At 52.4% G+C, this 21589-nt stretch overlaps 10 protein-coding genes across 10 annotated transcripts; 1 reads left to right on the plus strand and 9 right to left on the minus strand.

Moving 5' to 3' along the window:
* Nucleotides 1–2573: 2573 nt before the first annotated feature.
* On the minus strand, nucleotides 2574–3657 carry AtWU_07383 (autophagy protein 5; the record flags this gene model as incomplete). Its single annotated transcript, XM_035502492.1, has 3 exons — nucleotides 2574–2989; nucleotides 3055–3490; nucleotides 3538–3657. The coding sequence occupies 3 exons, from the start codon at nucleotides 3655–3657 to the stop codon at nucleotides 2574–2576; spliced, it is 972 nt and encodes a 323-aa protein (XP_035358385.1).
* Nucleotides 3658–5834: 2177 nt separating this feature from the next.
* AtWU_07384 (A4/G1 family peptidase) lies at nucleotides 5835–6815 on the plus strand (the record flags this gene model as incomplete). Its single annotated transcript, XM_035502493.1, has 1 exon — nucleotides 5835–6815. One exon carries the CDS (start codon nucleotides 5835–5837, stop codon nucleotides 6813–6815), a length of 981 nt encoding a protein of 326 aa, XP_035358386.1.
* A 298-nt stretch (nucleotides 6816–7113) lies between these two features.
* On the minus strand, nucleotides 7114–7953 carry AtWU_07385 (uncharacterized protein; the record flags this gene model as incomplete). The annotated part of the gene is made up of 1 exon (XM_035502494.1): nucleotides 7114–7953. One exon carries the CDS (start codon nucleotides 7951–7953, stop codon nucleotides 7114–7116), a length of 840 nt encoding a protein of 279 aa, XP_035358387.1.
* A 399-nt stretch (nucleotides 7954–8352) lies between these two features.
* Nucleotides 8353–9670, minus strand: AtWU_07386 (Zn(II)2Cys6 transcription factor domain-containing protein; the record flags this gene model as incomplete). Its single annotated transcript, XM_035502495.1, has 3 exons — nucleotides 8353–9144; nucleotides 9193–9504; nucleotides 9563–9670. 3 exons carry the CDS (start codon nucleotides 9668–9670, stop codon nucleotides 8353–8355), a joined length of 1212 nt encoding a protein of 403 aa, XP_035358388.1.
* Nucleotides 9671–9929: 259 nt separating this feature from the next.
* On the minus strand, nucleotides 9930–10669 carry AtWU_07387 (NudC domain-containing protein; the record flags this gene model as incomplete). Its single annotated transcript, XM_035502496.1, has 3 exons — nucleotides 9930–9961; nucleotides 10032–10353; nucleotides 10430–10669. The coding sequence occupies 3 exons, from the start codon at nucleotides 10667–10669 to the stop codon at nucleotides 9930–9932; spliced, it is 594 nt and encodes a 197-aa protein (XP_035358389.1).
* Nucleotides 10670–11174: 505 nt separating this feature from the next.
* Nucleotides 11175–13685, minus strand: AtWU_07388 (uncharacterized protein; the record flags this gene model as incomplete). The annotated part of the gene is made up of 1 exon (XM_035502497.1): nucleotides 11175–13685. One exon carries the CDS (start codon nucleotides 13683–13685, stop codon nucleotides 11175–11177), a length of 2511 nt encoding a protein of 836 aa, XP_035358390.1.
* Nucleotides 13686–14674: 989 nt separating this feature from the next.
* On the minus strand, nucleotides 14675–16381 carry AtWU_07389 (2-(3-amino-3-carboxypropyl)histidine synthase subunit 1/2; the record flags this gene model as incomplete). Its single annotated transcript, XM_035502498.1, has 1 exon — nucleotides 14675–16381. One exon carries the CDS (start codon nucleotides 16379–16381, stop codon nucleotides 14675–14677), a length of 1707 nt encoding a protein of 568 aa, XP_035358391.1.
* A 377-nt stretch (nucleotides 16382–16758) lies between these two features.
* Nucleotides 16759–17894, minus strand: AtWU_07390 (maleylacetate reductase; the record flags this gene model as incomplete). The annotated part of the gene is made up of 2 exons (XM_035502499.1): nucleotides 16759–17306; nucleotides 17369–17894. The coding sequence occupies 2 exons, from the start codon at nucleotides 17892–17894 to the stop codon at nucleotides 16759–16761; spliced, it is 1074 nt and encodes a 357-aa protein (XP_035358392.1).
* Nucleotides 17895–18317: 423 nt separating this feature from the next.
* AtWU_07391 (NAD(P)-binding protein) lies at nucleotides 18318–19387 on the minus strand (the record flags this gene model as incomplete). The annotated part of the gene is made up of 2 exons (XM_035502500.1): nucleotides 18318–18680; nucleotides 18752–19387. 2 exons carry the CDS (start codon nucleotides 19385–19387, stop codon nucleotides 18318–18320), a joined length of 999 nt encoding a protein of 332 aa, XP_035358393.1.
* A 444-nt stretch (nucleotides 19388–19831) lies between these two features.
* Nucleotides 19832–21153, minus strand: AtWU_07392 (WD repeat protein; the record flags this gene model as incomplete). The annotated part of the gene is made up of 2 exons (XM_035502501.1): nucleotides 19832–20726; nucleotides 20795–21153. 2 exons carry the CDS (start codon nucleotides 21151–21153, stop codon nucleotides 19832–19834), a joined length of 1254 nt encoding a protein of 417 aa, XP_035358394.1.
* Between the last annotated feature and the right edge of the window lie 436 nt (nucleotides 21154–21589).

Here is a 21589-nt window from a genome sequence, read left to right on the forward strand (position 1 = left end):
CGCTTGTTGGCTGCTGTCAACAGACTATTCACTCTTAGCTTGCAGCCACGATATCACCCGCGGCAAAAAGGTGCTATTTTTGGCACCCATCTTGTGCTCCCATTCTGATGACGGTCTTTCCGCATGTGCCAATCCCCTTTCTGAGGTTCTACCTGCGATATGCCTGCGCTTTCCCATGCGTGTTTCCATATCCTCACCTAAACGAATCATATCACTCAGCACGTGTGATATTCTATTTATGGCCTCTAAGCGCCCTCCTGACCCACATATGCAAGATTTCGCACCTTACCCCCTCCCCATTACCTGGAGAGGACCTTTCTTTCCCCCCGAAGCTCTTCTCTGCTACTAAGCCTTACTAGCCGCCGGATCACATCACAGGCCCTGAAGAATCCATTTTTAGAACACATTCAGAATGCTACCCCCGCCCATTTCGATGCAAGAGGATTCATCTATCCCCATCCTGTCTAATTTTTCTATCTTTAGTCTCAGAGGCCAGGGCAAGCTCAGCTAACCGCCCAGTAATCATACCTAATGGCTTCCATGCTCCACCTTCCTTTGTGGAGGGCAGGATCGGACCATATCCATGTTTAACAAACAGTCAGTACCTCTATCAGGCAAACTTCGAGCCAGTTGCCTCCGGCATAGAGCCGCTGCTCTATATTTGTCTACGTCCCAGGTTTTAGTCCCAAACACTAGCTTCTCTCTCTTGAGATCTTTCTGGCGCGATTCTCTGGCCCTATTAGATAGACATCTCCGTCCCCACATGGGAGGAGGTCCCCTGCAGCACATGGGTTTTTCTGGTTGGCGGGGAGTTATTTTTGGAATCATTCCAATCTCAACTTCACCTCTACTCGAGCTTTCCTGCAGTCGTTGGTTATGCCATATTTATGCCCGGTGCTGTTAGATTTGTAGATAGATGGGTTGAGATACTCTTCAACTACAAACATACCAAAGGAGAAACTGACAGAACATGAATTGGGTGACTGGGAGCAATGTGATAGAAGATAGCTATTTCGCATCTACTTTGACCAAATTCGGGCTGTAAATCCTTCCAAAATACTTAGCGTTCACGTCGTTAGGCTGCGGTGAAAATCGGACAAGGATCATAAAGTCTGCTGAGTGGGCGGGCGTTGCGCTCTGAACCTTCCCGCTTGTTTGAGGGGCAGCACTAACATTCCACAGCAACCCCCCATCAAATTTCCATTGACCAGTTAAACCACAGAAATCAGAAATGATTTACTATTCTTATCCTACGATTCTCTAGCTACTAGTCAGTCACATATGAAATCTTTAACCTCGAGCATTAGAGCCTATCTTCTCCCTTCCCTTATTGGACCATCCAAAGCACTAGCATGAAGCCAACATACTAACTTTTCTCATTCTACCACCATCATTCCCCTCTTCCCACCCAGCATCACAATTAATCTCATCCACTACCTTACTTCTCACCCAATCATCAACAACTTTGTCCTATCCGAACCGCGCTTGCGTTTTACCCTAAGCCCCTACCTGCATTTCCCATTGATGCAAATCACCATCACCACCAACTGCACGCTACCCTCCTACCACCCCAAGTTTCTAATCTCGTTTCCCACTTCCCTTCCTGCGCCACGATAATAATAGAACTGGATGAAGCAATTCATACCTCCACTTTCTGCCTTCCATCCAGTCATACCTCTTGCGCTTGCGACACCCCCCCTGCTTGCTATGTCTATTTCAGGATCTAGATATCGATCTTCTACCCTGACGATCTGTATTTCTGTACCATACTGGTATGTTACTGACCGTACGGGTCTTACTTTACACTCATTACGCCTTTCCATACAGCCGTTGCATGCTTTACACTTACCTATCCTGGGGTCTTCGATCTCCATCTTGCATCTAGATAGTCCCTTGAGTTTCACATAATTCTAAATTAAGATCTTAGTTTGATAGACACTTTTAGTAAGTTCTTCTTTCTTTGATACTATTTCCGTGTAGGCGCGGTTGTGCTGCATGGAGTATGTGTTTCTATACTTGGCACTGTTCCTCTTCCTATTACTTATCGTTATGCTAGTTGTTGTGGAGTTTTGAGGTGACTAGGACTTGGATAGTCATGGCTCGATAGTGATGTGAATGGTGGACACTTTCTGTGTACATCACTGATAATCTTCTCCCAGTACTGTGCCGGGTTAGCAATGGACGTAGGAGTGAGCTCACTTCCTCATGCTTAGAGACACCTCACATGAAATACTAACACTAATCCTCTGTCAATTCTGATAAGTGCTGTTAGAGTCATGCCATTGCCTAGCGAGAATTTTATACCTACTTATCTATCATCAACAACCACCAACTTGTCATTCATTGCAGAAGATAAGACGAACGTGTACAAATGCCTTCTTGGTTAGTGTGATCATCGCAACTAAAATCTACCATTTACCTTGGTGTATAAAAAGGAGAAACATAAGGTACGATGTGCAATTATACTAATATAATAAAGGACTGGTAATATCAGATGATATCAACGCCATCTAGTAACATCAATGCCAGGCCATTCATGCTGAATCACTCTTTGCCAATGAGATGATTATATATCACCCCATCATTCTGATCACGATGTAAAGCCACCCGTCGCCATACCCTGAGCACCTCACCACTTCGTCTAACGGGGCCCCCATTGGCACCGCGGCACCATGCAGTACTGGTTTTGCCAGGACAGGTGTCCTTCGACTTGGAAAAAGATGCGGTAGAAGCGAGTGCAGTGCTGACCCTATGGTCTGTGGTTGAGGCCCTCTGGATGTAGTTAGAATGGATTGGCTCGCCATGACACTGGCGCTGGGTCCGGAGATTGGTTGGATTGTTGGTGGAATAGGAGACTGGACTACTTTGAGAGAGGGCGAGTCTGAGTCTGGGGGGAGGGGGAGAAAGAACCGGACAGGTATGTTGCGGAACGGTTGGGACTGTGGTGGTAGGAGAATGTTGGATATTCGCTGGAAGTTGGGCAGGTCCACTGATTGCATATTTAGCACTTAATCTTGCTGTCAAGTCATGTAAGCGATAACTGGAATTACGTACCATCTCTGACTGACTCCCAGAGCCCCGCCGAATCCTCCCTGGAAAGAGTCATGATTCCTTTAGCGGTACCATTCCTCAGAAAATCTGCTTCTTTGACACTATTGATGAAGGCATCGTGCATGACTATCCCATCCGCATCAAGTCGGACAAGTTCTTCATCTGGCCAGTCGCTAAAATGCACGACTAGACGCCATGGTAACGGGTCTTCATCAGATGTGGATGCCAAGTCAGTGTCAGCACCTCCTTTAGAGGCAGGATCAGCTCCAGCATAAAGGTCATAAAGGAGGCCAACTGGGTAGTGCCATTTCAACGGAACGCCCTCGAAGGAGAACCAGCCTTCATGCGGGCGGGAGCCGGGATCAATGAGGGTGGGGGCGAAGAAAGCTCTCAGCCTTGGGAGAAGAGATGGTAGGTATGATACGCGGGGGCAGGAGATCTGAACGAGTTAGCTCCGAGTTCATCAGGTACTAAAAGAGGACGTACTAGGTATGGATCTGTTTGGTCAAATGTACGGCTCTCTGATGGAGCCAAGGTGATTTGTAAGGGTAGCTTTCCGGCCCAGACGGCTTTCTGGATGCTGCCCAGAGTAGCTTTCGAATCCATTATTTAGGTAGAATACGCTGCACCACAGACTGAATTATCTCGTCAGCATAAGTTGTTAGACATAACAGCGTGTTATGATACTCACAAGAAGGGATATGGCTCGATGGTTGCCGTAGAGCGATCGTCGCTACGGGTCGCCGGTTGATTGCCCCGCAGGCTTAAATCAAGATTCACCCACGGCGAGTCATGAATACAGCCAATACTTTTGTATGATGTGACAATCTATAGGCTGTCAGAATGGCGAGATGTGGACCTGATGAATAAGTAAAGGGAAAGATGATCATGGGGTCGTTCATTCATCCTCTGCGATGGGCTTCCCAATCGGTCCAATCCACACGTGACTTAATTCCTCAGGCAGAAAGGTATCGAAGCCTGATCACGCGTTGCGCTTCTTTCATTAACTTTCACTCTTCAACTCCCCCAGACAGCTTCTAGGCTAGTTACATCTTCTTGTTCAACCACGCGGCTTTACCACGTATGGCTTTTGAAAACTCTTCTACAACTACCAAGCTATTGCTTAATATCGTTAACGACCATTGACTGAACCCGGAGGAATGTGTCTCCGATCAGTTTCAAGTCGGATTGCTCCATAACGGAGCGATCGTCAAACTCAAATGGGATGGCGCCGTCAAACCATTGGGGTGACAGAGTGAGACACCGAGCTCTCATATGTGTTCCACCATGGAGACTGCATCTGTGGTAGAGCTCCAGGAAATTCTATCAACAAGGTGAAGATCTAGTCCCGAAGAACTTTGCGGAAGTGAAGTCAGGAAGTCCCTCGAGACTGCGGAATTGGCCAGTACGACAGCTTGATGCCGATTGGTTGTACTTTAGATGTTCTCGTCAGTACACCAGTCATGTGTGGGCAGATCTTCGTGTAAGTGGTATCTGATGCCACGAACCGTCATAATCCGTACAGCTCAGGCATTTCGAAACAAGCCGTTGCTGCCAATGATGGGAATATAGGCATCTGTGACGTTAGCATGATCCTACCAGGAATGCCAGAACAGTTGGTACATGCTTAATTGAGGAGCTTCAAGCTGCTTGTAGTGAGACTGTCAACGACTCGATCTACGAAAATAAGTAATCACCCAGATTAATCACAGAATACCTTTGCAGATTAGATCTCTATGCGCCGATCGCTTGATTCTTCGAGCAGGTATACCTCACTATGGGTTTGGGCCTCGCTTGGCGACTCTGAGACGGCCATCTCCATCAGGTCAAGGCCTTGACGGTGCCTGTGCCTGCAAGACAGTAGATCGATATCCCCTTCAGCAGTGTGCCCAATCTACCTGTGATTCTATATTGGAAATACCATGCTACCTTCAAGCACTAGTATCCTCATGATTTATGTAAACGGACTCAAAAATGCCGAACTAGATGGAGCCAATCACGCAGAGGGTCCACTTAGAAGGCATCAGAATAACCTCAAACACAGGCTACATGACGATATGATCATTCGGAACTTGGCTAATTCCTGGTCAACACTATTGAGGTAAACCCCAAACAAATGATCTTGCCATTCATGTGATCTATGCACATTCAGGAGTAGAAGAAGATCTAGACTGCTGAGCCATTGCCCCTGATGCCTGCAATTACTGATTAATCTGCCTGCTTGCGTGCAATCAGACCAACCACTTTGAATCCCATGAGTACTGATCATGGCCTGATGCAGAATAGATTATCCGCTATATAGGGCAGATGGAAGAATCTAAAGCCAAATTGTAACCCCTGATTCACATTTCACCCTCTTCTGGTATTTACCCCGACGAGATGTCTCCACCGAATGGTGATTGAACAACAGCCAAGAACCCCTTGGAGCTTTAATCTGTTAAGCTATTGCCCTACAAAGCTAGCAGTGGCCCGTTCGCACATCACTGCCGAATGCGCTTGCAACCTCCACCCTGAAACACTGATACTCATCTATAACAAACGTCAATCTCCGTGACTCCACTAGTCGCGGCACCACGTTTCAAGTTTGATCCACTAACAGCTATCGATGGCCCAACAGTACAGTCAACCATGATGCAGTTGACTATAAATCCTCAGCATCTCCCTACATCTCTTTCCGTCATATCAGCCCAGAGCCGGTATCTGTATAGCTAGTCTTACTATCACCCGAGCAGTGCTCAGTTCATTCTTTTACATACATTTCTTTTGTCTCACCCACCATCAATATGAAGTTCACCTCTACTCTGGCTCTGACAGCCCTTCTGGCTGCTCCCGCCCTGGCCGGTCCCCACGGTCACGTCCGTCACCAATTCGAGTCCAACCAAAACTTCCCGGGCGCCGGCAACCAGGGCTTCAATGCCCCTGGACAAGGCCAAGGTCAAGGCCAGGCTGCCCCCCAGCCAAGCATCCAGCCCAGCAACAACGGCTACCAAACCCAAGCCGCTCCACAAGCGCAATTCACCCCTCAACCCAGCGTCGCCAGCCAGGTCGCTCCCGCCGTGACCTCCGCCGTCAGCACCAACCACAAGAGCAGCTCCACCTCGTCGGACAACTACGAAGTCAACGAGAACTGGGCCGGTGCTGTCCAGGAAACCAGCGGCAGCGCTACCTTCTCCTATGTGGCCGCCACCTTCACCCTCCCCAGCGTGACCCCCACCGCGGCTTCTTCCTCCTCGGATGACCAGGCCGTGTCCTTCTGGGTCGGCATTGACGGTGCCACCGGCCAGAACCAGATCTGGCAGGCCGGTGTCGACATCTACGTCCAGAACGGCGAAACCACCTTCCTCGGCTGGTCGGAGTGGTACCCTGCTGACACTGTCGGTCTTGACATGGAGTTCAGCATCGGTGATGTGATTGTTGTCTCGGTCGAGTCGACCTCCAGCAGCGAGGGCACTGCCCTGATTGAGAACTTGACCACCGGCAAGAACGTTACTTCCACTGCTTCGGCCCCGGATAGCTCGTCGACTCTGGTCGGTCAGACTGCTGAGTGGATCGTCGAGGACTTGGCTATCGATGGTGATGGTCTGACCTTCATTAACTTCGGTGAGGCTACTTTTACCGGCTGTGTTGCTAAGGCTGGTGGAAAGACTATTGGTCTTGATGGCTCGTCTTTGATGGCTGTGGAGGATAGCACTAGTGATCATGTCCAGGCTGTGCCTAGTGTTGTTAGTGACTCTGAGTTGAAGGTCACTTACCAGAGCTCTTAAGGTGGAAGTGGTGAGACATTGTTCTTTTCTCTTCTGATTTTGTGTATGTACACGTTTTGTATTGGGGATGTTAGATGTCAACCTGGGGTTGATGAGTGAGATAGTTGGCAAGAAGTCGACTATCGATACTAGCCTTTGGTATTGCATATACGTGTATATTAAATATCAATTACACCCATGTTCATACCACATTAAGCCTCATAAGGCGTATATACATCCCAGAGCAAACTCCATCCCAAGCAAAACGAAACTTAACCATTCCTCCAGATAACACTCAATGAAACAATTAGTATTCCCTCTATGCGCCCCACGACCCCCTCCTCCCACCACCACTCCTCCCACTCTCATAACTCACCCTCCCCAAATCCCCATCCCTAACGCCATACCCAACCCCATAATACTCCTCCCCAATATTCCCACTCCCCTCATCCCCCCACCTCCTCCCATACCCATCCCCTCTACCACCCTGACCCGCTATATACACCCCCCTCGGCGCCACAATCCTCACCCTATCCCCATCCCCATCGCCAATACTACTCCCCCCCTCCCCCCAACTCCCACTACTCCTCCCCGAAACCGACACAGACCTAGACCTCTCCCCATCACCCGAAAAACTCAACGACGGCACCGGCGAAATCACCCCCTCGACCTCCCCCTCTGCGTGGCCCCTCCACGTCGGCGAGTATGGCGGGGGCGGAGTCTCCCTCGTCGCGGTGGAGGTGTTTCCGTAGCTGTGGGTTGTGCTGGGGAAGGAGATTTGCGAGGAGGCGTCGTCTGCTGTGGCATTGTTGCTTGTAGATATACCGTCAGGTAGTGTGGATGAGGTAGGTGTGGTGGTGGATGTAGTAGTGTAGGGGTGTTTCTCGTCGAGGGGGAAAGAATTGTTGTTGTTGTAGCTGGATGAGGAAATGGGCGGGTCGCGGAGGTGCAGGGCGAGGGTCTTTTCGTTTAGGGTTTCGGTGTTGGGGTGGGGGGTGTAGGCTGGGAGGGTGAGGGTGGGTTCTAGGGGGGTTTGGTATTGGATGCTGTTGGGGTGGTGGTGGTTGTAAGTGGTTGTGGTTGTGGTGTTTGGTGGTGGGGGAGGTGTCGGGCTGGTGCAGGAGCATGGACAGAGGGCTGCGAGGAGGGTTGATAGCATTGTTTCTGGTCTAAGTCTTGGTGTTTGTCTTGTATGGGTTTGGAGGAGGTGTTCGTGTTGTGGTTGTTGGAGTGAGGTGGTGAGTCTGCTGTAGATGTTCGCAGACTGTTGTAGTCTCCGGTGTTGACGGGTGTCTGATGGTTGGAGGGGGAAAGTGGATGAAGGCTGATTGAGACACCAGGCACGTCAATGCGATGCAGAGACTACGTGTCTCTGTGTAAATGACCAAGAGGTGATGTCTACGAGAGTGAACGAGGAAAGAAAGTCAAAAGTCACGACGAGGCTGCGCCTCAGCAACCAGGCATCTACGTTCCCCGCATCGCTGATTGGTGGAGTTCCCCGCTCCTGGTCTTCACTTTATCGATAAGCGGATAAGATAGCATCAATCGTAGTTTATTCTCAGCTTGGTATACAAGCATTCTCGTAGTCTTCTATACACTCTGTTGGAAACTTCACGAACTCATCCCATCCCTCACCCAGGTACCATGTGATCGCTGTAATCTCTGACCTCGCTCGCGTCTTGACCCAATACATATCCGTCCCATACATCAAACCCAACCACCAACTCAGCAACACTAGTGCCGGTGGATCTTTCTGCATCAACCTAGCAAAGAACTCCGGTAGCAGCCTCCCCATCCATCCCGTGTAGGATGAAAAACTCCGGACTCCTCGCTCCAGCGAAAGCAGTCCTGTCAGTATCCGCGCTGGCGCATGATACGGGTTCGCCTTTGCGGTGGTCATGTCATCGATACCACACAAATCAGCTAGCCCCGGATGAATAGCCACCCGGCCAGGACGATCATCCTCAAAGAGATCCATCGTCTCATCATGAGACTTCACGAATACCTCCCACCACATGCTGCCAGCCTTCCACTGCGCCGTAGCCATGATCAGATGGCGCAACCCCCCTTGCAATGTCAGCCAGCTCAGGGAGGCAATATCGTCTGAGAAGACAAACGAGCTGAGCGGGTCATATTCATCTAGAGAAAAGGAACGAATAGTCAACAACACACACGCAGAGATCAAACTATCCGTATTCTTCGGGCTGATAGTGGTAACCTCTCGAGAATACTGAGTAATGGCCTGCTGCCAGTGGTAAGTTTCCGTGAAGGTATAAACGCGACCATCCGAAGCCAGATGACGGATATGCGAAGTGGCTGCTGCGATGATAGTGTGCAGGAGAAAGGGTGACTATGCTGTCAGTAACAGTCCTCCTTAGTAAGATGAAGTCCAGCATACATTAAACCCTAGCTGAATGATCTTCGCCTGCATAGCGGATTGAGCGCCTGTCGGCCCGAGCGCCGGGTTTGTTAGGCCATGGTGGAAGTGCTGCAATGCTTGCACGACGGGCAATGGGCCGCTTTTTGAATCCAACTGCAGTATCTCGTTGATCTTCTTGGTCACGGTGTCCACTGACATGCAGTACGCTTTTGAATCGGGCGGGCTCGCAAGGAAGACGCTGACGCTGTCTTTGCCTTTGGTCTCGGGCTCATAGCTGCAGTCGAACCCGAGTTTCTGGCATCGGTGGCAGGATGGTTTTTCCTCGTCACACTACAGGTAAGAACAGTACAATTAGAGAGGGTGTTAACCAGAAGAGTAAGGGGAATACCTTGACCCGTCGCTGCTTGCAAACGAGGCAGCCAGCGCGGGACTTGCGATGCGGGCGTCGGGGATGATAAGTACGGGGTGAAGGACGAAGTTGGAGGACAGACTGCATGGCAGCCACCAAAGTTGCTAGAGTTTGCTACGTTCCATGAAGGTGCATAGCTTGCATTTATGCAATGAGGATAAGTGAAGAAAACAAGATAGTAAGACAGATAGACTCATGACATATGACGATGAGAGCAGCCAGCCTCGCGGGAGTGCCTGACCAGACTAGTCCTAATACGGAAGCCAGCTATATTCCACCAGCATAGCATACCAGCATAACATACAATTCCAACAACATCATAATTCATATACCACTGACTATATACCTAACCAATCTGCGCATTCGAGAAATCCATCTCTGCAAACACACACACCACATTAGCACAACCACGCACCCAAGAAAAACAAAAAGAGAGAGTAATACTAACCAGGATGTTCCTCCTGAAACTTCTTCAGAATATCCCTCTTCTTCTGCTCATCACTTGTCAACCCACCCATCTCCTTCTGCCTCTGATCATACATCATCTTCTCGACCATCGCCCTCGTCTCGCCATCCAACTCACTCAACGACGAATTCTCCGGCGTAATCTTCGTAACGTCGATCTTCGGCGCACTCGTCACAACATGCGCCCACCACTCCACCTTGTTCACCTTGTCCAGGTGAATCGAGATTTCCTTGCCGGGCGGTTTGGATGTCGATTCGAGGGTCCAGGAGCATTCGTCGGGGATGACGGGGTGGGGAAATTCACCCTACGATATTCCAGTACCAGGTTAGTATTTATAGCGAGAGTTGTAGAGTGATAAGTTGTAGAGTGGGGTAGTGTACGTCAATAAAAGCCTCCTGTCCCTTAATCGCAACGCGAATTTTCGTCTTCGTGAGAACTACATCCAAATCCCGGCCGCGGATGTTCGATGCTACGGGGATCGTCACCTCCACGTCGCGGATCGTTTGGGTCCATTTGTAAGGCAGCTGGGCTTGTTCGGCGGCTTCGCGGGCTTTGCGGGCGGATTCTTCTTCGTCGCGGCGGGCGAGCTCGGCGGGGGTGGGGGGTTGTTCGTCGGCCATTTTGCTATTGTGGTTGTAGTTGTGTTAGTGGTGAAGGGCGTATATTAGGGGGAAGTTGGGGTCATACTTGTTTGTGAAAAGATTTGTACAGAGGAAGGTTGTTTGGAGAATTGGAGGGAATTACAGATGGTGGGGACTGGCTGGATGGCTGGAAGCTTCCGCGTGCGGGGCAACTTTTAACTGCGTTTATTGTGTAGACATCATAGTAACTACTAGTAGACTACAACAAACACTATGATAATTGTAGATAATGGTAGGATATGGTGGGATATCGTATGTCATTATTTTATTACATACAGTTCCTCCAGCAATGACCCACATATTCTCTTCTGTCCTCCTGGGACAACAGGACCCCTCAGCGCCCTGCGCATCAGGGCAACCCGAACAGTATCATTTGCTATGCACGCTGCTATATCTGCAGGCCCAGATAAAGAGTAACTCCGAAAATAATCATCAGTCCGCCCATCCTCGACGCCCGTAGATCCCTGCCAGCCATATTTTATCTTCATTCCGTACTGTCCGTCAATATCTCCTCGCCTAGATCCTCAGCTACGGGTCCAGGATACGTCGAGGCTTCTTCAATATGCTGCACCTCGCCGTGTTCCTCCCGCTCGATAACGTCGAAGAACTCGCCGGCATACTCGGCCATCTTGTTTGCCATTTTATTCGCCAGCTTGTCCTGCACAATCCCCTCCAGCAGACGCATGTCCTCTTTCCATTTGCGCTCCCGACGGGCCTTTTCTTCTGCCGGCCGGCGGCAGGTCCCGTCTCGTTCCCGCACCTTCAGGCAGTTCGGGCACAGGTAGTTGGCTTCGCAATAGGAGCAGTTGCACGGCGGGAAGGCGATGGTGCAGTCCTCGCATACGTACACCGAGCAGCTGGTGCACTCGCGGAGAACGCTGGCGCACCGCTGTCGCTGATCACCGACCGCTCGGTACTGCGGACAGAAAAAGGACTGGCATCCTTGCCATCTGGGCTGGTCGGACGGCGAGTCGCAGTAGACCGAGGATGGCGAGGATGAGCGTGAGCGGTTGGAATTGGAGATGGAGAGACTGCGCGAGCGGCGGTGAACCAAAGGCGTGGGTCGAGGATGGTCGAACGCGCTACTGCTCGCCTCGGGAAAGACCTCTTGGTTGTCCTCGGTAAAACTGCTCGTAGTCGAATCAAGGATCCGCTGCGTCCGATACGGCAGCTCGAACTCTGGCACGGAATTCGTGTAGGGCATCCGCGATGACACAAACCCGCGAGAGCCGTTCTCGGCGTGGTTCTGGATTGCCAGCTTCTCCAGCGTGAGATCACGGTACCCACAGATCCTCAAGCGGAGTCCCCGCAGATCATGCTCAATACACAGCGGCTTCGAGCAGCTCTTGCAGTGGACCTTCCACTGAGGCGTGTCGTAGCAGTCCTGGCATAGGTTGCGCGGACAAGCTGCAGGCTGTCGGTCGGGCGGCCCAAGTAGCCAACGCATCATGGCGATGTGTCCGGTCTCCAGCGTATAGTCGGGCTTGCGAGGGTCTCCGTAGGCATCCCGCGGGAACGTCTTGCTCCATTCCTGCGCTGAGTACTCCAGGTCCTCCCACCCCTGTCCTCGCGGCAGAGGCACGGCTCGTACCTGATCCACATCGCGGTTCGGTGTGCCGATACTGATGCCACCGCCGCCAGAGAAGATAGGCTCGGTGCAGCACCAATGAAACGTAAGGGCGGGATAGGAGGGAGTCGCGTTGTTGGCTACAGTAGTGTTTTCGGAATCTTCGACAGGGTCTTGCATAGAACATGGCGACATCGTAGCTCCAGGAGCCCACCAGAATGGACTGTCCTTGGATGCCGATCGAGGCCGGCAGTGCAGATAAGGCCGTTCGTAAGCGCAGCTAGCACACAGAGTCTTTCGACATCCGACACAGTGCATCAATATACTGCATTGCTCGCATCGTTCAGGGATCAACTCGCAACAGTTGTCGCAGCGGATATTCTCAACGAATTGTGTATGGCTCCGTCGCAAATGTGCCGGCAGCATCTTGCCCTCTCCATGGTCTCCACTCTCTCCGGTCCCCAAAGCCTCACCGTAATAGCCGGTCTCACTATGTTCCCACAGCTTCGCATCCCGCTGGACTGGACGATTCGCCTGGTCTACCGGACCGATCCAATTCTTCGACCTCCACAGCCGATCAAACACCACCCACACTTCTGCCGACCCCTGTGGAACACGCATAGACACGTAACCCCGTCTCCGAAAACATCTCCCCGCCGGAGTCGAGCACCACGCGGTATCCGTCCAGATGCCCAGCTTATGGCAGAGGTTGACCAGTTCATGTGTGGGTTCGGAGTCGGAGTCTTTTCGCGATAAGGAGGACGTCAGATACGGCCGTCGTCGATGATGTCGACATCGATATGTGTAGAGACTCTTCAGTGCAAGATGCTTGGTATCCGGTGAACTTCCGATATTTTGCTCCATGTTGACATCATATTGGAGGCCAAACATCGTGAGGTACGGGATGATGTGGTATTTGAGCGACACGTTCTTGCAGCCTCGTACGGAGAGATGCTCCAAGGTTTCGCGCCGCGAATGTAGTACCGTCGACATGAGAATCTGCCCCGACACAGCTGTGTTATCCAACTCCAGGCTGCGCAAGCACGGACTAAACGGAATCACCACGTTCATCAACAGCTGGTCGAGGGCATACGGGCGCGACTGGCGCGGGATGACGGTCTCGGAGGAGCCGGTGAAGACAACCCGGAGGGGCGGCGGGGTGCCAGAGGGGTAGAGGAGCCGAAAAGAGAGGTATTTCCATGCTGTCGGGTAAGAGCGGAGGAATGAGCGGAGGTAGCGGGAGGTATGATAGAGGGCTAGGATGGCCTCGGTGGGAGTCTGCAAAAGGAGAGATTCGAGGATGGGGGCATTGGTGGTGACGACGAGTTCAAAGGTGGATAGCGGATGTTGGGCCGGAAGGACGGAGTGTTCGAGCGCGGAATCCACCAGGTGTTGCTGCTGTTGGTCTCCGCTGGGCTTGCCGGCCATGGCTGTAGTAGTAAGAGTAGTAGTAGTAGTCGACTCAGGGCCCGATCGATGATCGATAGCGGGCACTCCCGGAATATGAGATACGGATGGCATGACGATCCGAATCGGATGGCGGGACCCTTTGCTTCTTCAACAACCTTTTTCTTTTGATTTCACTCCCCTGAAAGGAAGCCGGAGGTTAGAGTGACGCGAGATCGCGAGCACAGCGGAGAATGCGGGAGAGGGCCGCACATCATAAGGGAAGCAGGAAGGAGAGCATGCGCAAGGAGGGCAGATTACGCCCAAATGTTGGACATGAGCAGTGGCCATCCACGGGAAGGAGAGGAATAGGATGAAATGGAGGGAGAAAGAGGGTCAGAGAGGGAAGAGGAGGGAGAACAAGTTACAGCAAACCGATTGGGGGTGGCTTGGACAACTCAGCTCAGAATTGGCGATGGGCAACAAAAATCCAACGGGCGGCCGGCAATCATGTGATAGGTCGCCTTGGCCCCGTTGGGATGCCACTCTTTTTGGTTATTGTTGCTTTGCTTGTTGATTGATGATGATGATGATGTTGATGATGAGTTTAGACTTATTCCTATGACGATATATGTTGGGTCACCGGAGTCTGTGGCCTGACGGGTCTCAACTTCACTAGTGATTCGTCCCCAGTGTATTTTATTGAATATTGAATTCATCCCTCTGGATTTCTTTCCACTATCTGCTGCTAGCTGCGTGGTGTTGTCCTCTCCCCCGACGATCCAATCCACCACTACAACCACAACCACTAACCTCGCCATCCGCTTTGGGCCGTGCCAGCAGCATCAGTAGGGCACAAAAAACAGATCCATCAATCCATCAATGCAAAGAAAATAGCAAACCACTAGTTCCACCTGACTATGCTTTGCCTTGCCCTCCCCCCTACTCGTTCCCATACTTTCTACCCTTCTTCAACGGTCGCGCCCAACAATCCGGTTCTCCGAACGCCAGGGGAGCGAGGGCGGCCTGAACTAGTGTCGCTCTATTGTTTCTCCTACCGTATATCCCCTTGCAATACCCTTGCGCCCTTCCACCACCAGCGTGCTATCCTTGGCATCCTCCTCCTCGTACTGGATATCGAAATCACTGCCCAGCCCCTTCCACGTCCGTTGCGACCGAAGGAACTCTGCTCCAGGGGAGATGGTTCCGCCGATCATCGCCAGATCCCCTTTCGCCCGTCTGGCCAGAGCTCGCGCTGCGGATGGACCTCCAGCTGATGCTGACGAGGCAGCACCTTCTTCTCCTGAGGCAGAAACGCGGGGTGCAGGGTTTCGCATGGGCCGGGAATGCGAGACATACCGGCCAGTGCGCAAGTCGAATTCTGGCGGAGCCGACTCGGGCTCCGACATCTCATCCTCATCCTCCCCGTTCGCAGCATCATTTGTCGACGCATCTCCATTCTCTGCCTCAGCAGCAGACTGATCCAGGACCGTCTGGAAGTCACTCTGCCAGGCTCCCGTCCAGACCCGCTCCGTATCCCCCTTCAGGGTAAGCTCCAACTCAAACGGCGTGATAACCGGCTTCCAGAAATCGCGACTATCAACGAGGGAGCTTTCCCAGCACCCGATGACCACCCAGCCGCCGATCTCACTGAAGTTAGCCACCTTGGCCGCATTCAGCTTGCCCACCACAAACAGATAACTCTTCTTCCCGGCCGCCGCGATGCGCTCCCGAACATGATCCACAATATGCAGGTAATTCTTCACACTCAACGTGTTTACCAGGATACCAAAGATCGGGGCGGTATTCAACGACGTCAGGATAGCATAGCGACGACGCAAGGCAGCAGCCGTAGACGCAGGCAGGGGCTTAACATCCTGGCCCGGCTTATCCGTAGGATAGATATAGATAGCCGCCACGCGAGAAGCAAGGGTAAGCAGCAGCGCCGTAGGCGGATCAGAGATATGGAAAAGCTGCCACTCAGCCAGAGACTCAGGGCTCTCGCGCACCGTCTCCGGCACCGTCCGGTTCGGAATAGCCGACGAAGGATCATGAAGCACCTCCGTCGCAAACAAATTCGTATACCCCTCCTTCACCAGAGCCTCATACAGCGCAGGGACATGATCACAATAAGTCACATCAGCAGCCAAAACAACCTTCGTATCCAGCTCGGGATACGTCTCCTTGAACGCACGCACCACCTTCTCCAACGCCAACTCCTTATGCGTAAACACATAAATCACAGGAAGTCTCGCCGTCGGCGACAAACACGACCGGCCGTAATGCACGACCACATCGGCATCCACATGCTCCGCCGCCACCTCATCCACGCAGCAGGTTCCATAGGATGTATCGGCCAGGATATACAGCCTAGGCGCAGGCTCAGCCTCATCCACCTTCAACTGAGCCACCGACTCTGCCAGGTCCTTCCCTTCTTCCGTCCCCGCATTCTCCCCACGAGCACCCTCTCGTGTCGTAGTAGTAGTAGTAGTATCCAACCCCCGACTCAGAAGCTGGAACACCCTCGGCGCATCCGGGAGCATATCATCCGGAAACTGCAGCGCAATGCGCTTGTACCGCGCCTGGCGGATCTCCTTGAGCGTGCGTTCAATGTCATATGTGATGGCGATTTCTTCGTCGGAGACGGGACCGCTGCGGTTCGGGACGGCTGCTGCTTCTTCGAGGATGCGGTCGTCCGGGGTGGAGAGGACCGGGGCGGCCTCCATATCGGCGCCCATGGTGGGGGGAAGCTAGAATGTGTGTGTGTGTTTTTGGTGGTAAGTGTAGAGTTGGATTGAGGGGTGAGGAAAGTGGGATGGGTTGCAAAATTAGTTCGGAGTTGATTTTCAATTCTGGCGGGCAAAACTTCCACCCCACTTTCACCCCGCCATCCGTCCGCTCGCGAACGGTGAGGGCCAATCGCGGTGGGATGGATTACGGAGGTGAGTAGGATTGTAGATTATGGTGCCATATTTTACTTGCTATGTATGTAGAAGTGTAGGATTCTTTTAGTTAAAGAGAAAGTGTTACATAGAATGTAGTATTTATAATTCACATATAGAGTTGAACTCTACACACCCACTATTTACATACAGCCCCTCTCTAAGAATCTAATCTACAAATCCGCCCTCGCCGGCTCTCCAGCCCACACTCTCCGAATCAACTCCCGAATCGGCTCACGCTCAATCTCCCTAGGGTTCCAGTAGGGGTTACTAACCGCAATATCCGCCGCCTTATCAATATCCTCCTCCTTCATACCAAAGTCCTTCAATCCGCGCTTAACCTGCAACTTCTCCAACAGCACATTCAGCCCGTGGATCGCATCCCCGTTACTCTCCGGCAGCGCCTCAGCCAACTTCTTCATTGCCTCCGGGATCTTCGGCGCATTGTAGGAGATAGCGTGCGGGAGCACCGCCGTGTGCGTCTCCGCATGGGGCAGGTTGAAGCTTCCGCCCAGCGTGTGGCAGAGCTTGTGGTGGATAGACATGCCTACGCTGCCGAGACAGGTACCGCAGAGCCAGGCGCCGTATTGGGCGGAGGAGCGGGCGGAGGGCGAGCTGGGGTTCTGGACGATTTCGGGGAGGGAGGAGGCGAGGGCCCGGGTACCTTCTAGGGCCATGAGGTTGATCACGGGGTTGGTGTTGCGCGCGTAGAGGGCTTCCACTGTTGGGTGGTCGATTGCGTTAGTTTGACGGTTTTGGGGGAGGGTACTGGGGAGGACTAACCCGCATGCGCGATGGCATTGACACCGCTCGTCGCGCTCATGGCCACCGGCAAGGTCATAGTCAGGTCGACATCGTAGATCACAGTCCCCGGGAGGATCTTCGGATCGGAGCGAGTCTTCTTCAATCCGTCGGCTGTTTCACCCAGAATCGGGGTCATCTCACTGCCTGCGTAGGTGGTCGGGATACAGATGTGCGGCAGTCCTGTGCGGATGCTGATGGCTTTGCCCAGGCCGATGGTGCTACCACCGCCGATGGAGACGACGCAGTCGGCGCTCTGGGCTTTGGCGTATTCCAATGCCTTGTCGGTGATGTGGGTGGGAGTGTGCATGGTGGCTTCGGTGAAGATGCCGGCCACTTGGCCGTTCAGGACGGTCTTGACATTCTCGGCTTGGGAGACTTGCTGCGGGGTCGAGAGGAGGAGAGGTGCTTTGAGGTTCTGGCGGGCGAGCTCGTCGGGGAGCTTCTTCAATGTGCCGCTACCGAAGATGACTCGGCCGGGGTTGGCGTTGTATTCGAAGGAGTCCATGGTGGTTGTGGTGGTGATGGTGATGGTTGGAGTTGTGGATGAGGGGAAGAGATGAGGATAGCGGGGGAGGGAAACTCAACTGAGAATCATGATCGGTATATATCTTTGCCTAGATCGACCCATGAATTGGTATTCTAGGAACCCGAACAGCCGACGAAGCTTGATCATCATGAATAATCCCCCACACCCCACCGATCCGGAGCAAACGTCATGAAGTTATTGGGGCAAAGGCCTTTGCCGTGGGTCGCCCGTGGAGGGGCTCGGCAGTTGGTTGTTGTTCATGCCGAACTATACTATGAACTGATATGCGATTAACCTCAGTGATTGATATATTCAGTGATCAATTAAACAAAGCGGTTCTGATTTTTTGGTGATTGTGATAGCTATGATACAGTGTGTAGTTGTCTTAGGCGGTAATTCCTTCTACTCCAGCTTCAACACCGTATCCTTAGGGCTGACCTGCGCCCACTCCAACGTCTTCTTCCAGATCTTCTCCTGCCTCTCCCCATCCTGACTCTCAGGCGAGCTCTCATCCTTCTTCAAAAGAGTAAAATAACCCGCCTCCCCCGCATATTTCTCACCCACGGCCAACTCAACCACATCCTCCCCGGCCTCCGTAGCCGTGCGCATAGTCGGGTCAAGTAGTCTCAACAGTGGCCGGAGTGGCTGGATTATAAGACGGGAGATTATCCTAAGAATTAGCGGCGTGTTGGTGCGCAGCGCGCGAGAATCACTCAGGTTGCCTGGGTTGATAGCTACAGCCTTGATGTGCTTTAGATTGCCATCCTGATGTTAATCCCGATGTCAGTATACTTGGTTTTGAATATCCAGAAGACTGCAAGGAAGCAAGATAATACCTGTATCAACTGCCCATTCAGCGCATACATCCACATAATAATCGCCAACTTTGACACCGCATACTGATAGAACCCCTTCCCCCAAACATCCTCGTCCGCCTTCTTCGTCGGCTTCACCAGCTCGTCCAGATCCTCTGGAATGGTAGGCGGATACTTCTCCAGCCCATTCTTACCAGGCCAATGGGCGTCACTGCCGAAGAGAATAACCCGTCCAGACTTCGGTCCGAATGAGCCTAGCAGACGCAGTACTAGCGAGGCGTGAGCGATATGGTTCACCTGAAAGGTCTTATCCAGCTCATCGGCAGTTGTTTCGATCTCGCTAGCTAGGTTCCAGTAGTACGCGTTGCAGATGATGCTTGCTAGAGGGGGCAGTGTGCCATTGGTGATTTCAGTGGCTAAAGCCTGCGCGAATGTGGTCACCTCGGAGAGGTTGGAGAGGTCTAGTTTTCGGATTGAGGTGCTTGGATTGAAGAAGGGCGTGATGGTGTCGTTGAGACGCTTGGTGTTGGGGTCCGAAGTGGAAGGGTTGCGGACGGTGAGGACGAGAGTGTAGTCTGGGTATTTAGTGAGGAAGTGATGGACTGCTGGGATGGCAAGAGAGCTGTTGGCTCCAGTGAGGAGGATGGTTCCTGGCATTGCGGTTGGGGGTGTATGATGATGATGGGAGGGTATGGGATACAATGGCTTATGTGAGATGGTTTGTAGGCTGGTTGGCGCTTACTATCATCCTTTATGTTGCTTTCCCCTGCTGCCAAGACAGTCTAATACAGCAGTTGATCCCTGGACAGTTGAAGCTGCTGGCCTTAAACTAGTAGCCGACAAGGCTGTGTACAACCGTAGTTCTTTGTGCCTAGATTCGATTCATGCGATTGGAGCATGGTTGCGAGATACACTAGCTTTCTCGGCTACGATGCGACACGCTAGTTCTTAGAAGCTGGGTCACAATTATAGCTGATCATCTAGAGATATTAGCATCATTGAGTACGTATTTGCAAAACACACTCCCAGTTTTGTTTTCCCGACACCAATGCTATGCATAACCTCCCGCTTAGGGTATCAATAAACCACATTCGATTCCACTTAATCCAAGTCAGCGAAAGCCATGATTTGCTGTCCACCCTTGCCCTTGGCTTTCGTCTTCTTGCGCTTGTTCTGTGCCTTGTCCTGGCGGCCGCCGGCGTCGCTATCATCCGAGTCGTCATCACTGTCATCACCTTCATCGCTATCGTCACTGTCGCCATACATGCGCTTCTCTCCCGGCATTGCCCCGTATCTATCAGCACCAACAACAGCCTCATGCCAAACCTTCACCACCTGTCCACCACCAGTGACCATGCGCCCCTCAACGTCAAAGCCCAGGCCAACCACGCCCTCGGTCTCGTCATGCATAACCTCCGAGGCGACCTTATTAGGGCCGATCCGCACGAACTTGACTTTACCACTGCCGAGGCCAACGGCGACCACCTTGCCCTTGCCCAATTCATCCGGCAGAACAGCCATGGTCTCGAGGGACTCTCCACCACCATCTCCACGCTCCACATAGATCCGCTCGTCCTGGTCATCCCACGCGCCCTTCTCCCAGAGCGTAAGAACACCGCTAGACCCTCCCACAAGCACCTTCTCGCCGCGACTCGTGCCACTGGCCGCCAGCCCTCCAATATACGTCGAACTGATCAACTCCTCCTCCTGATCCTCACTGCGAACCAGCACACCGCGTCGCAGATCCGTAACTGCCAGGGTCGTTCCACCCGTTGTCACCCATTGCTTGCTGAACCCAGAGGTGCTGGTATCGGAGGCCGGAAGAGGCGTAAGCGACGAAACGTAGTCGTCATGGGGGTGATGAGATTGTTCAGGCTTTGCGGAAACCTTGGAGTAGGGTATGCGGAGATCGTAGAGGTGGAGGGCGCTGGAATCGGTCGCAAGAAGGAGAGTCTGAGGGGAAAGCGCATGAACGATAGTGGGAGCATCGATGGATCTAAAAGCGAATACAATGAGCCATTGAGCCCCCCTCCAACCACATATGCAACGGGATTCATATCCTACCCATTCTTCATCGTAGGAATAGCAATCTTGTTTTCCACAACACCCGTCTCTGCCTTCGCGGCCTTGATCAGCCCGTCCGTGCCGGCCGAGTAGAGCGTCTCGCCATCAATTCCGAACGTCAAGCACCGACAGCTACCCTTGTGGCGTCTCGTCCGCCACATCGTATCAATGTGTCCTCTGCCATTGCGTGACGAGGCATTCGACGTCTCGTCGTCGTCGCTGGCCGCTTCGTCGGTGGGGAGTCGGAATGTTTGAACATGGCCGGAGGAGAGACCCACGGACACAACGGGCTCCTTGGGGTGCAGGGCCTGGGAGAACAGGTCCGCTGATAGCGGAAGGGTGCAGACGGTGTCGAACATTGCGGGGAATGAGCAATTGCACGAGGGCGAACTTATGCCGCAGTTTTTTGACTGGCGGAGCTTGCAGCTGCAGGCTGGCGGAGCCGATCAGTCTCGGAGTGAGCGGGCCGACGGATCTTCCGGGGTCGGTTGGCCATAGAGTTTACGCTTAAGGCTACTTTATCAGTTTGCTATCTATGCAGGGCTGATTAGGTCGGGACTAGCAAAAAACAACTGTCTCTAGAATTGAGTGGACTCAAAACAGAAAATAAGCGAATGTGAAGTGAAGTACAAAAGTTTCAACATGAATTGGGGAAAAACAAGAAAAAACAAGAAACAAAGTCTGCATCAGTCAATCTGGAGTGAACGAAAAATAAACGAAGGCAGCCCGATATACAAAAGCAGTGGCCACTTTTCGGACTATTTACAAGCCTTAACCCTCCCATATCCCATTCCA

Source organism: Aspergillus tubingensis (genome assembly GCF_013340325.1).
Source record: "Aspergillus tubingensis WU-2223L DNA, scaffold_8, whole genome shotgun sequence".
NCBI lineage: Eukaryota > Fungi > Ascomycota > Eurotiomycetes > Eurotiales > Aspergillaceae > Aspergillus > Aspergillus tubingensis.